The sequence below is a fragment of the Populus trichocarpa genome, chromosome 4 (assembly GCF_000002775.5).
Source record: "Populus trichocarpa isolate Nisqually-1 chromosome 4, P.trichocarpa_v4.1, whole genome shotgun sequence".
NCBI classification, from domain to species: Eukaryota; Viridiplantae; Streptophyta; class Magnoliopsida; order Malpighiales; family Salicaceae; genus Populus; species Populus trichocarpa.
In genome coordinates, this window is record NC_037288.2 from 4,046,340 (window position 1) to 4,061,315 (window position 14,976).

Consider the following 14,976-nt stretch of genomic DNA (forward strand, 5'->3'; position numbering starts at 1 on the left):
AAGGATTTTGGTCGGTTAAAGTATTTCTTGGGCATCGAAGTATACAGATCAAAACTGGACATATTCCCCTCACAAAAGAAGTATTATTGGACCTATTAGCCGAAACAGGTATGTTGGATTGCAAACCTGTGGATACATCAATCGTACAAAATTATTATTTAGTGAAATATCCAGATCAGGTTCCCACAAATAGAGAACGATATCAGAAATTGGTGGGAAAACTCATCTATTTTTCATATACACGTCCTGATATCGTATGTGCAGTCAATTTAGTCAGCCAATTCATGCAGAACCCAAGTGAAGTACATATAGAGGTAGCATTGCGAGTACTTAGATACTTAAAATCCTCTCCAGGAAGAGAAATTCTTTTCTCAAAGAATGATCACCTTAACATCATTGGTTATACTGATGCAGACTGGGTAGGAAATCTGACTGACAGAAAATCTACTTTAGGATACTTTACCTTTGTTGAAGGAAACTTAGTAACCTAAAAAAATAAGAAGCAAAATGTTGTTGCTCTATCTAGATGAATGATAAAAGGATTATGTGAAATATCATGAATAAAGAGGCTATTTAAAGAGCTAGAATATCCTACGAAGACTGGTTGACACATTATAGCTGCTGAGTACTCATGAATCGCTCTCTTTTTCTATAGGGTGTGCCTCATTTCTCACATCAAAACCTTCAAATGAACCACTTTTTTTAAGCTCCTGAGGCTGCTCAGCATTGTCTTCTGCTTCCTCCGATACTTCAATAGCAGCGCGATCACTGTCCAATAGATTATTCGGGTCTAGAATGGAGGCTGAAAGAAGGTGAAGAGTCAAGGGAAAGTGAAGTGTCAAGGGAGGGGCGGGCTGAGTAGGAATTTTTCAGGTTTTTCCTAGCCTTCGCTCGCCATCTTTTCAGCCCTTCAATCACATCTTCTGTGAACACAGCTGGCCTCATTGAAGTACCCATCTGTTTTGCAAGTCACATTTAGGATCAAATTCTTGAATATATAATCACAGTTAGTTGAATAACCGCGCTGTAATGGTAGCTGTTCTAGGTCAATATACGTGTTTTCTGTATGCTATGAAATTTTTTGATGCTATATAGGATCTGGTGATCATAAACATATTCAGATGCATACCTGTGTGACCAAAGCATATAGAGGTAATGTCACATAGCCACAGAGAAAGTGTACCAACACTCCCATGACAACCCTTATGACAATGTCTTCAGTTCGTCGGTGGAAGCATGATCTAAACCCAAATTTGTACTGAATTTTGAAGCAACATTAGAACTGGAATTTTTCGTCCTTCAAACAAACTAATAGAAGAAAATTTAAACAATAAATCACCAATGAATGCTTACCCAAGTCCATGTGAAGAATGCCAATTGAAAGGAGTTCTGCAAAACCCAAAATACAATTTAGAATAGATTCAAACAGCCACATATATATAATTTTTCTTTTCTTTATCTTTACATATACAGAATTGCTGTGCTGTTTTAACAAAAAAAAATTAAAAAAAGGAAAAATTGGTTAAGGTATTGAAGAATGACCTGAAACGATATGAAATGTAGGAGTTGGAGAAGCAATTTAGGCCTACCAAACCAGAAGAGATGGTCACTAGGCCTAACAAGTAAAGTTCCCTTAACAACATGAGATTTATCATGGCTATCTAAGCACATTAAAGTTATGATGGCTTGTAGTTTTGTCCCAACCAGCAACAACATCTGCAAAACACAACACCAAGTTCAACATACAGGTTCTTCATGCACAATTACTTGAATCTTTTTCAAGAATATCAGTAATTATTGGAGTCGATTTACTTACCACTAATGGAATAAATGGAAGCCAGTAATAACTGTAAAATTCTACACGCATACACGGACAAAAAGTTAGAGCTATAAACCTTTGATAGGGTATTCAGGTATATATAGAATCTGATTAAATGAAGTGAGAGTGTATTTGAACATACTGTGTGCATTGAAGAATATGAAAGAAATAGCAAACATCCAAATCCAGAAACTGCAAAAACAGAAATTTAGGCAAATAATTAAGTTTCCAATGTTTGGGTTTAATGTGTTTATAGTGAGCTTTCAAGATTGGAAATTATTTTTCATCATCAGGATGGCTACCTTATCCCCACCATCACACCAAAGTCTTTATCCAAAGCTCTTCTAATGTATCTGTGAAAATCGAAGTTGTTGTCTTGATCAAAATGGGCCTGCACAAAGAGCAGACAAAAAACACCAGTTTGAGTTGATGAGAATTGTTCATTATCCTTCCTCTGTAACTTTGTCCCTATTTCCAACTAGTTGAGGTTGGTGTATCTACCATGATAAATCCATGTCTAAGTGTGAAATAATCCACTTTGGAGACAGAACCATAGAACTGTCTGAGGAAACATGCCTGCGAAAGTTGGCAAAACAACAACATTACAGAAATAAGCAGATAAAATTTAAACATGATCAAACATTCTTTTCCTTTTTTCTTAACTAACCGGCCAGCGAAGAACTGAGTTTTCATTCCAATATCTCAAATGCCGCTTCCCAAATGATGTTTGATGAGTGAGCTGGAATCTCCTGGGATCTGAATGTATGATCAGAAACAGCAAAATAAGTACAAACTTCAATAATTCAGTAGGTCATCTGGTGATTTGTTTTTTACATGCCTTACATAAAGTTATTAAACATGTTGCAAGTCCGGGTCATGAATTTAATAAATTAATTTAAAAATATATATTTTTAATAATTAATTTAAAAAAAACAATATTATTTTAAAAAATTATATAAATAAACCTTTACATCTTGTCAATTCAAACCCAGTTTAATTTAAAACCTTATCTAAGCCTGTAGCATAGTCGGCATTTGGAGCATAGTCGGCCGGTCAAGTCACCAGGTTTAATGATAAGCTTGTATTGTAATTTTTTTTTTGTTTTCTAAATGGTGACCAACATAACCATGAAATTTTGCAAGTAATGTAATCACAAATTTAAATCATGTCGAATTACAGACACGGTCTCAAGTAAGATATTTTCGATTTAACGATGAAATTTTTAGGCCATAACATTGATTCCTGGATTAAACAAAATAAAAGGGTCCCAGAAAGAGTAACGTGACCATTAATATTTAATCTTACCTGTCGAAAATTGATAGTCCAGTGTCCTTGTCTCTGCCTCCCATGATTCCCATCTTCTCATCTGAAAGCAAAACACAAATTTTCAAACACAAGTCCAACTTTCCCATTTCAAAATCACTTGAACTAAGGTTTGTTAAGTTCACACGTCTATGTGAGAATATTTCAGGACAACTTCCATTCCTTTTTGGTGGGCTTTCTTTAATCGATTTTGTTCTCAAGAGTAAATAATTTAATAGTAGATTATGGAAACATCAAAATTGTAAAATGAGAAATTTTGCTTAAAAAATCATTTTCAATTCAATAGTTTAAATTATTAAATAACATCTCATAATATAATTTATATTATTTTTTAATATATATTTTTAAATGAAAAAATCTTTTGGACTTGAAATTTACATAGACCTATTTTATTTTATTATTAATTTTATCAAATAAATAGAAACGATAAAATTCAAACTCGTAACCAAAATTTTAATAATATATTTTTAATTTAATAATTTATAATTTATATTATTTTCTAATGATTATAAAAGAAAAGGCAAAATTTACCTTGGCCATCCCTAAGCAGAATGTGAGAATGCTTGACACAGAATGGAAGGAAGCCAGCACAAAAATCAAGTACTGGAGTTGCGTCATACCTTCCGTGGACAACAAAGAAGCCTTTCCCTGTTCAAGAATCCAGTCGAAATAAACATTAGTGTTAAAGATTGTTCTTCTAAATTATATAAGGATATGTAAATATGGGTGTACAAAATTATACCTGCTCTGAACATTTGGTTTCTTGTTCACTCCAATCACTTGAATCCACGCTACCACAGGGAAGAAAGGTTTCGCCTGCACTCTTTGGGATACATATTTTTGCAACTGGCTTTTCCAACACAGTCATCAACAATGAGATGAAACCCAGTAGCATCAACTCTATACAAACAAAAATTAATAAAGGTTTAGGTTTAGTAATGAATTAGCAAGATAGCAGTCTGTGAGAAATTATTCTTCCAGTTATATCTATATTTTGTAGTGTACGATCACCTGTTTTGATCTTGTACAGAGCCTGAATGAGGTACTTCCTCCTTTTCTTGTTGAAATACTGTGTCCCCAGAAAAATAAAGAAGTGGGAAGTTAATACCAAATGATCAACGGAGATGATAAAATGAGCATGCTTGTATTTCAAAAGGGGTGGTTGATCAATATTCTTGCGTAGTTGCATGTCAAATTCTGAGTGTTATATGTACGTACCTTAGCTAAAAGATGGAGCAAATACTCAATAAAGATGGATATTAATATCAAAAAGAAGCAAACAGTAGCCACAGCCCATGTTGGTGTTTCTTCAAGTGTTTTTGCTTCTACAGCCATGATCTCGTACGACTATTTCTCTTTCTTTCTTTCTTGTGAGTGATATTGGATCCTCAATTGAGTAGCCTATGTTCTGTACAAGGAGAAATAAATAACACTAGAGGATTCGTTTTCCATGGAACCTCTGTGTTTCTCTTTTGTGCTAGCTCTATATATTTCAGGTGGAAGTGAAGACAGGCCGCCAGAGAAACTCTGGGTCCTTGGTGCGTGGTTCTTTGAAATCGTTGCGCGAGTTCTGACATACCGCGTGGGTGTACGGAATCAGAGACGTGTATGCTGAAATGTCAAGTAGTAGAACGGACCCAGTCCATCAAATTGTAACGTCCTTTCAGTACTGTAGACTTCATTTTCACTTTACAATCACCTCTTGAGGACTAGTCAAATTCCTATAAATTTTGGTCCAATTAACTGCTAAATAATATCTTCGAGTAGATGTTCATAGAGAAAAAAAAAACTCTACAGGTAGTTTTTATTTTCAAAAGTGAGTCTTGGCCCTCTTGGGTAATACAATAATACTTATTACATTATAATAATAATAATAATAATAATAATAATAAAATAACTAAAATCATGGAGACTCTTAAAGGTGTTCTAGCATATAATAGCGATGCGAATACCCTTTTTATATAAGATATGGTTTTTGAAGAAATGCAACGTAGGAAAAAAGGAAAAAAAAAAAAAAAAGAGCTCTTATTTAGGTTTATTGGTAGGCTCATTATTAGGTTTTGAATTACATGATGAACTACCATTAATGAACCTCTTCATCTCGGATTTGCTTAAATATAGGTGTGAACAGCATTTAAGATAATTAATTTATTAATTAGGGTACTGACTATATTCCAAATATACTTTACGTGGAAATTAGAAGGGCAAATTTTCCACATATGGACCATGATGAAATACCAGAACCTTTCATTCATATTAGTTCTTAGGTGGGAAAGCAATGGACGACGCCACGCGTAATCAGAAAGCAAAAGTAGACTCTTAGGCAGGGGCGGAGACAGGGCAGGGCATTCGGTTTGCAGTGCCGGCCACCCCTGCTCTCAGGTTCTTAGATTTATGACACCTATTTTTGTCATGTTTTATACTTTAATAATCTGAACATTTACACTTTGGTTAAATTAAGATATGAAAGTTTTGACTTTCTCTAGCCCCAGAGACTCTTGCCGCCTCCAACATCCATCTACCTCACTGATTGACTTAGCTGGGCAGCCAAGCCACCAGGTTTGTCTTTGCGGCTGTGAAGTCTATTAAGTTCATCAGCTTTGGAGATATTTTCAAATATTGAATCGCTGGTAGTATTTATCATTCAAAGAAAAGAATATCATTTGCAATCTTATTCCTTTCCAGATACATGCAAAATAATGCAAATGTCCTTCCAAAACGTAACCGAAGGAAATATCAAACATCATATTTCACTGACCAACATTATTTCTCTCTGCTCAATTATATGGTCCAAATAGTTGAATCAATTTCACATATTGATAACCCCACATCACCAGTGAGTCAAAGGAAACCTTTTTCAATGCCATGCCCTTCAGGCAATACCTCAAGGGTACTGGTCATTGGACTTAGAGTTCTTACATCCTTTACTGTTTGGCAATGCGGAAGCAAAGTTCAAACATCTCGTGTAGTAAAAATAATAATAATAATAATGAGGTTTGAAGTGTTTTCCCATGGTTTTGCCTCTGGCCTATGTTAGCCAGGTCATGCATCAAAAACCATCACGAAATTTACCAGGGTAATATTATTATCCTATCAAGCAACTAGAACAGGAGTATTCTTGTTGTAGTCTGAAACCATCTTCTCCAAGTTCAAATTTGTATATATTGGGGCAGTTGAAAGTTACATGTGAAGTCTCGATCCTCTAGTAATTCAAGATATGTTAAATTTGGCGAACAAGTCCAATATGTCGAAATCACAAATTGGACCAACAACCGCATGGTTCAAACTATAATGCAAACTGATGGTGCTGGGGGCATTTTCATGAGTCTTCGGTCAGTGTTGTTGAAAATATGAACGGTGAAAACTCACAAGCTGCAATAGTTTCTGTTGGAACTTTTTCCTGATACACTAGGAGGACCGTCAACAACAAACTCCAGCTACTTCTACGATGCATGCATGCATCTTATATCTAGATACTCGGTTCGTTTGAACCTCATGAGCATCATATATAATCACACAGTTGCGTTGCTGTTCAGAAGCAGGGGTATGAATACAGTGTAGGCTCCAACTTTTATTCTGCAGGTGCCTTTGCGTTTGTTATAGATATCAGAATACCTTCCAGTCATTGGCCATGTGGGTTCCAAGAGTACAACAGCTGATCTTAGATGGAAACAAAAAGAAAAATGTACAGGAAAAAACAAACAAGAACAGAATAATTCAAAATCTAGTAGGCTCGCATGCATAGAAGAAAATATATTGAGAGATGACAACCTTGTAAAGTATCAGGCGCTATTACAACAACAATTTGGTCCAAATTGGACTGAGCCAAGCAAGTATGAATAGATCATTCTTGAAGGAGGGTTATCATGGGAAACCTAATATATTAGTACAAGGTACAAACAGAATCTGTCGCATAGTCAACGGAGTTAGGATATAACCGAGTTGCCTTGGGAGATTAGTTACATTTTTCACACAAGCTAATACATATGAATCCAAGCAACTGGAGGCATTCCCTTGCGCAGCCTCAGATGCATCAACAGGGTCTTCATTAGTATATACGATAATTTTCAGCATGATGTTGCAGAATTGCCTGCAAAACAATGCCAGAGATTTCAACGAGATCACAGATTGACTCAAACAGGTGATGAAAATGTAAAGTTATTGACTCGATTAAATAATGCTAATACACCATAGTCAGTAAATAAGACCATAAACACCCATCTGACTTGATCCTGAAATTAATTTACGGATCTAAACTGAAACTAATACAGTATCAAGTACCAACCTAAAAGCACACGATGCCACCCTTAACTTTTGCACCAATCATACTGAAGTTTGCCATTTGAGTGGCAAGGCTTGCAGTCACAGAGGTTTTATACTCGTGCACAAAGCTCTACAAGAGCAAATAGCATAGGCAACTGTAGCAAAAAGGCACCAACTGCCCATAAAATCCATCATGTAAAGATCAAGTTTCCTAGTAAACTATCAAATCCAACATTAAACCAGTCAAACCCTTTCAGAACAAATAAATGCCCATCAACTAGTTTATGATCGAGCTAAATGCTGCAAAGGATCCATATAATAGTTTGGGTTGAGGCTTAGTTGTTTTAAATACCTCGTTTACATGTGACTCATATACCCATCACATTTAGAAAGATCAGTTGCCCTGCCTGCTACACTCTTTCTTGTGAACCTACAACTTTTTTATGCTTGAAATGTACTATATGAACTAGCAAAAAGCTTGTTTCTAATAGAATAGAGGCCACTTACTTTGGTACAACTGCTCCCAACTGCATTGTTTATTGCTGGAGGCTTTGGATGGAGCTGTTCTCCAACACGAGGCAGAAAAGAGGATTCAGGATTCAATGGAGATGTTATTGAAGCAATATTGTCTTCCTTGTTGACAACATGTCTATCCTCAGTCAATGAGAAACCAAATAGTCTGCAGCTGCTTTTGCACAACACCATATCTTGACTGCTCCTAAAGGCTGATTGAGCTACAACAGGTTGTGAAATGCCATGCTGAAGATGCTCGTGGGAAAGAACATAAGGATTCGTGCTGCATTGGCTGTCTCCTCTTAGACCAGGGTCAGAATGTGAGGACAGCTTGAATTTCCCCCCATGTGTTTCAGGATAAAACCAACTTTGAGTGTTAGTTGTCTGCTCCTCGTGATCATTGGAATTAAAAATGGAAGTTGGGTTTGAAACTTGATTGCTAGCATGCTGAAACATCAACACTGATGATGGTGATGATACTTGTGTAGGAGGTCGCATTTGAGTATTATAGCCCTGCATCATGGTAGACCATCCATTTCTTGAGCTTGACCTTTGAACACCATCAGAGAGTCCAAGACCACAATTTTCACGAGCCTTGTTAGCATTTGGAATTCTTCTATATGGTGAGCGAGGAAATATTTCTTGACCTTGCAAGACCTTATGGAATCTATAAGATTCATTAAAGCCTATGCCTTTAAAGGAATTTTCAGAGGTGGGAATTGAGCCTCTGATACCACTTCCTATTGCAGCAATCCCAGATCCATGTGAACCAGGAAACCGACTCCTTATTTCAGATGGGTGCTGATTTTGACCATCAACATCATCATAAAGAGTATTAAAACTCATAATTTCTTGACCTTGCAAGACCTCCTGGAACCTTGAAGATACCCTAAAGTCTGATGCTCCGATCCCATCTGTTAGAAAAACATGCAGATTAGTCAAGAACATTGCACAAAGAAAGGAAAAAATAGGGATAGGATATGGTGGTGCATTTGCAGAGGGAAAGCAGATCCTACCAGGGATTGGAAATTCTGCCTTCAATGAAGGCAATCCAGACCTGCTTCTCTTCAAACCAGGTGCCATAGAGTTATTGGAACTAGAAATAGAACCAGAACCAGAACCAGAAACAGAACCAGAAGGCTCAACTTCCCAAGGAGAAACCCTGCTGTGTCTGTTAGCCTCCGTATCATCCCACCTTACCTGAGAAAACAAGGATACAATCGAAAAATATATAAATAGTCATGACACATGAAAAGTCAAAAATTGTAAAGATGCTTTATGATAGGAAAGCTTAGTTGCAAGAGCACAGATAGATTCCAGAAGAAGAAAAAACAAAGCAAAACCCAAAGCCCAGATTGGCAAGCAGGAAAATATACAAATATCCCATTTTTAAACTCACCAAGCAAAATAAATTACACCTACATTTCTATTATTGAAAAAATTCTTTAAATATGTGATATTCAGTAATAATAATGAATATAGAACGTATCATCATTCCAAAGTACCGACTACAGAGCAATAGGAAAATACCACGGAGAAAAACCAAGACATTAATTATTGGTAAGACACTGAAGAACACAAGAAAGGTCCCATGATGAAAGGTAGAAAAGCATCCTGACCTTTGCAAGCTATACATATTATTTCAGTTCTGTAGATCTTCCACACTCAAGACAAATAAAGACTGAGGATGAGGCAATAATGCATCAAAAGTGACAAGAGAAAGATAGAAAAATACTTAAAGCCTAAAAAAGCAAACCCAAGTCTAAGAGCATCCCCACAACTAAATCTCAAAACGAACCTTATTTGTATTACAACAGATTTTCCACAAACATTTAGGAACTTGAAAGTAAATCTTATAAAATATACTTTTCAACAATTACATACCAATAGACATTTCCATTTTGAACCAGGCCATCTAGTAGGATCTAGCTCACTGATTCCAGTTATTAGTCCAGTATATCTGCGAAAAGTATTTTAGTTAGTAATTAGATAACATAGTTAGTTAGAAGCTCCAAGCCCATGGATGGCAAACCTTCTTTCTGCTGCATCTTCAGTTTCAAAACGCATTTTGACCCTCATTCCAGCAGAAAAGGATTGGTCAAGGCTCTTCAAGAACTTATTGAAAGGTATAATGAACTCTGATGAGCTGGCCCTACAAAGTTAAAATTTGCACTTGAAAATTAGAGGAATGAAGAAAGTAATAAAAACCTTAAATGAAGTATTGGTAGCAAAAGCAGAAACTAAGAAACTGTTCTGAAGAGTACACTAGGCATTAAGGATCATTGGCAACCCAGTAAAATTTATGTCAAATACATAATCTCAAAGCTGAATAGAATTTGTTAAGGGATGTGATTGACTATAATTGTAATAAAGGATGTTGAGTAAGTTTTTTTCTTTTACTCTTCAGAAAAGCATTAAGAAGTGTTATACACAATCCCCTTATGGTCAGTATCTAGAAAGGGTAAATTTTTCTCCATAAACTGTATCATATTGCGCACTAAAATTTTACATTTTGAAAGACAATGGCTCATAATCCACCCATCCAGAGAGAAACTCAATAAGCAATTGAGTTCCAGTGTATTCTCAAGTCATGGGTAAATACTACAACAGCTTGAGGGAACAGGGAGCACTTTGGTGAGTTACACAGGATTTTGGAAGAGAGTTAACAGCTTGTTAGACATACCAATCTGGATTCTGAAGCGACTGTTTTGGTAAGAAGTGAAACATGGTGAGCAACAATGGGAATACCTTTGAGGTGGTGTTACACACAATAGAAGGTTAAGAACTTTGGTGACAAGTAAAATGAACACTGGAGACGACATCACCATGAGAGGTGGTATCAGATGATGAGAAATGCAAAAAATCTATTGGAGGAAAAGACATGGATGCTATTTGTTTTCTATTTTCTGAGCATGTTCAAATAAATTGCACTGCAGTAGCTGTATGGAACCCATAATGGAAAGTAAATGACTCAGATTTTGAAGCTTCTAGTGTGACCAAAATCTTAACAATAAGAGTCACATATTACCTCGATGAAATTTCTCAGTTAGGTTTCCCTCTAAAATTGCAGTTCAGTATCTTCATCTATCAAACAAAATGATGTATAAAGAGCACAACATGTGCCAAAACTAAATAATTTCAAGTCACTGGAATGATTGAAAGATGCTGCAAACACCTCATAAAAATTTCCCAGTGATATTTGCATGCAAGCACTCTACCAGTGCAATTCATTCCAAAAGTTTCATTTACTGAAATCAAAATACAGGCTACATATTTTCCTACATTTACTGAAATCAAAATACAGGCTACATATTTTCCTACCAACATTATTTGAAACAAGAAGAAAAATACCTTGGATTGTAGTAAATGCGGAAAGCACTTCTCATAGAAATAGCATTAGCTACATCCGCAAGAGAGCTCTGATTCAACTGCTGATTCCAAAGAGCCGGAAAAGTAGGACCACATTTAACTTGTGCTGCTCTTCGAACTCCCAGTCTCAATTCTCCATCCTCACCCCTGATGGAAGATACCAATGAAGAACCACCAAGTCGGGCTTAGAATATCCTATTGATAAGAAAAGAGATTTATACCTGAGAAAGAGCACAGCATCCCCAGAGACAAGTTTTTTCTTATTGACAAACGCACTCCATCCAGTAGTGAGCAAATGCCTCCGAGGTTGACCTGCTCAAACCAAGAAGGAAAATGCAAACTCAAGAATCAAACAGGGGAAGGGAAATATATAAAATCACAGTCAGCAAGCTATTATTTATCATTTGAGAGACAGACTAAAGTAATGAATCTGAAAATGCAAGTGATATTGCCTCGAGCATACCCCTGTAGATATGTCGAAACTTCCACTCAGAGCCATGCAGATCCTTTGCTACAAGCTCTTGCGAAGGCCTTTGTTGAGTATAATCCTGCAGTAAGAGTACAATCGAGTCAATAACATCCGAAGTTGAGCCAAGAAAGTAAGTTGGTCACAAGTTGAAATCACACATGAAAGGTTATCAAAGAACAGGAATAAAAAAAATAGAGTGTTGTTTACCAGAGGAGGGAAGCAGTCCTCGGCAGCTCGACGAGGGACTGAGAAGCCTCCATGAGTGCTGGTATCAGAAGCAGTTAGTGTCTTGCAGAACATATGCGGTGTTGTTGTCTTCACTGTGGCTTCAACATCCTCCTCTTCACCGTCTCCCTCAAATACCCCCTCCCTCAACTTCTGCTCAATTTCCTGTGCACAACAAAAAATTTGAAACGAAATGAACCCCATCTCAAGAATCTTAGGTTACACCATAATAAATCAAGAGAAATAAAACAAAAGATGCACCATTGGCAACAAAGTAATAAAAAATTAAAATGCAGGACTTCAATTCAAAGAATGGTGCCTATTTACAAGTGATAAGTATTTTGTTTGTTAATTAACCATTTAATTTCTGGTAAAATGAAGTATTGAATCTAATATCTTGAACATTTTGGAATCACTAAGCCAATCACAATTAGAAGCTCAAATAGGAAAACTTTCCCTTTGGGGGTCTTGGTAATATTATAAATTTGTCATCCAAAAGCTCAATTTACTAGATGTTCTTATTACATCCATCAACAATTGAAGTTAAAGTAAGATTAGAACAACACCCACCTCACTCTCAGGAACCAGAGAAACCTGTGCATAAACATCATCACTTGCTGCCTCTGCCTGCCAAAAGGGGGGGGAAACGACATTTTTACCACAAATCTGTCTTAACAGATATAGCACTCCAGTTCCCCAAAAGAAAAACCAGAACAAAATTAAAAGCAACCAAATACATAAATAGGCATCCGCACATTTACAATGCTAAACAACTACAAATCAAATTCTCCACAATTGCAAAAAACAAATACCAAAAATGGAACCCTTTGATTTCCTTTCAAACCAAGTAGCACCAACAATTAAATAGAAGATTTTTTTCCAAAAAAAAAAACACCCGTTTGGCCACAGCAATTCCATCAATAAAACACACAGATAACATACACATACAAAATGACATAAAGACTTACATGGAGCTTGACATCAACAACCCTACAGAAGACATGAGGAGGGAGATCATAAATCCCAAGAGGCAAATCAGGGAGTTGCTCTAAGTGACCTTGAGGGACATACACAACAATACTTCCTCTCTTTGGTAAAGATATTAGTGGGCCAGCACAAGCATGCCAAAGCTCCAAACAAACAGGAGAAGTACCAGACCCAGAACCAGAAGCACTTAAAGCAGAAGCAGCAGAGGACGATGATGGAGAAGATAAAGACCCAGAAGATGGTGTTGTTTCGTCTTCTTCAGTTGTGTTAAGATCTATCATACCCACCATTTTTTGCCTTAGCTATGTAGCCTACCTAAGCAAAAACAACGACAACAAGAACAAGAATAGTGTAGAGTTCTTGAAGACTAATAATAATAAGGAGAAGTTGTTGATAACAATAATGAAGATTTATCAAAAGACAAGTGCTTTTGTGAATAAGGAGAGGTTTCATGGCTGCATTATAGTGCAACTTTGGTAATGACTTAAAAGGAGATTGGAGTCAAGACTCTTAAAAAGAGAGACCCTTTTACTCTCTTTGTCTCTCTCTGCTTTTTTAACATATCAAATCAAAAGCTTTAAAGGTTGTGTTACTCCTGTTAATAATTTATTAAATTAAAGATTTCATCTTTTTACTTATTTCCTTTATAATTTTTTATGGGTTCTCTTTGTTGTTGTCGTTGCTCCTCATGATCTGCAAAACTGAGATGCAGTGCCTGCTACAATGCTGTGAACACTCTGCAAGGATGCGATGTGTGGCAGCAGAGCCAGAGAGAGAGAGAAATGAGAACTAATAAAGCTGTCTTTCTTTTCTTCTTTTTTTAAGTGCTTTTGCTTTTTGTTAGGCGTTTGTTTAGTTAAATACCACTGTCCAACAACATAATACTAAATATTAAATCTAGTAGGAAATGATTAAAAAAATGCTACAACAGTTTATAAATTTATTAGTAGCTGTAAAAGGGGGGAGAGAGAGAGAGAGAGAGAGAGAGTTGGTGTACGGATCCCTGTATTTCCGGGGGGGTGTCTATTCTGTCCCCTTCCATTTACCAAATCTCCCCCATGTCCCTGCATTTCTTAAGACCGTAGAACTCCGGTTGCCATGTTTGGTGTTTGTTCCGGGCAGCGTTTTAATAAGAATATTTTTAAGAAAATAAAAAAATGCTTTAAAAAACAAATCCATATCTATTTATGTTGTTAATCTCGAAAAAGATGAACTTCTAGTTTGCTGTAAACCAGATTTTAGGATGTAGCCAAAAAAACACATTCATGGCAGCAAGGAAGCAGGGGGTAGAAATAGAGAAACGCTTTTCAGAGGGCTTTTTTTTTTTTTGCTTTTTTTAAAGGAGGCCGGCCTCCACTTGTTTGTTTACCGTTGAAGTTTCTAGTTAAACTCATTTGTATTTCATGAGCATTTTGCATAGCTTTTGTGGTAAAAAATCATGGGATATTGCCAAGCTCGAGAGTTGCTAGCCATCTGCTATGGAACTTTTCGGTACTAGCTAGCTCCCTATCTTTTCATCTTCATTTCGAATCTAGTCTGTTGTCTGTTTGAGCATCGATCCAATTGGTCGAATTCGGTATTCAAGATGTAAATCAGTGAATCGAGAGCTATGTAAAGTTACAAAACATCCATGTTTTTCCATCATGATGTTGCTTCCTATTCTGCCTGCTCAAGTTTTGACTCTACCCTATGAAACTATGGTCCTCTAGGCAATTATCGTTGTTTCCTTTGCTAAAAAGCAATGGTTGCTGCTTGTCATTATGCCTGGACTGGACAAAGAGTGGATAAGCATGTATATATTAATTCGAATCGGAAATTTCTCTGCCTTTAATAATTGGCATTCATCCATGCCTAGTCTTTATTAGGTTTAACAGGAGGAGGAACCCTAGCTCCTCTCGCAATCTAATCTGTATTATTTGATTTCATTTCGTTTCTTTTCATTTACAGTGTTGTCTCCTTCGAGTCAACTAGTGTCCACACAATCAGTTGAAAAAAAAGACGAGAGAAT

The 14,976-nt window shown here is 36.4% G+C and overlaps 1 protein-coding gene and 1 pseudogene across 3 annotated transcripts; both read right to left on the bottom strand.

Annotated features, from left to right (window-relative positions):
- Positions 1 to 335: 335 nt before the first annotated feature.
- On the bottom strand, positions 336 to 4,699 carry LOC7470246 (MLO-like protein 12; annotated as a pseudogene).
- A 2,156-nt stretch (positions 4,700 to 6,855) lies between these two features.
- Positions 6,856 to 13,792, bottom strand: LOC7470245 (auxin response factor 3). 3 transcript variants are annotated; one of them, XM_024599762.2, is made up of 12 exons: positions 12,950 to 13,792; positions 12,552 to 12,608; positions 11,964 to 12,146; positions 11,751 to 11,835; positions 11,509 to 11,599; positions 11,270 to 11,434; positions 9,951 to 10,070; positions 9,803 to 9,878; positions 8,935 to 9,118; positions 7,913 to 8,832; positions 7,428 to 7,535; positions 6,856 to 7,232 (listed from the first exon to the last, which is right to left on the bottom strand). In XM_024599762.2, the coding sequence occupies exons 1-11, from the start codon at positions 13,256 to 13,258 to the stop codon at positions 7,428 to 7,430; spliced, it is 2,298 nt and encodes a 765-aa protein (XP_024455530.1). In that variant the 5' UTR covers positions 13,259 to 13,792; the 3' UTR covers positions 6,856 to 7,232. The 3 variants fall into 3 exon arrangements, with proteins under 3 accessions (XP_024455530.1, XP_024455532.2, XP_024455531.1); XM_024599764.2 differs by lacking the exon at positions 7,428 to 7,535 and having other exon boundaries at positions 12,950 to 13,789; XM_024599763.2 differs by lacking the exon at positions 6,856 to 7,232 and having other exon boundaries at positions 7,434 to 7,580; positions 12,950 to 13,791.
- Between the last annotated feature and the right edge of the window lie 1,184 nt (positions 13,793 to 14,976).

Excerpts from the sequence above, each read along its gene's own strand:
- LOC7470245 (XM_024599762.2), bottom strand. The coding sequence starts at position 13,258 with ATGGTGGGTATGATAGATCTTAACACAACTGAAGAAGACGAAACAACA. Across the intron at positions 11,836-11,963 it reads AGGACTGCTTCCCTCCTCTG|GATTATACTCAACAAAGGCC; the intron begins GTAAACAACACT and ends CTCTTACTGCAG. Across the intron at positions 9,119-9,802 it reads CAAAATGGAAATGTCTATTG|GTAAGGTGGGATGATACGGA; the intron begins GTATGTAATTGT and ends TTGTTTTCTCAG.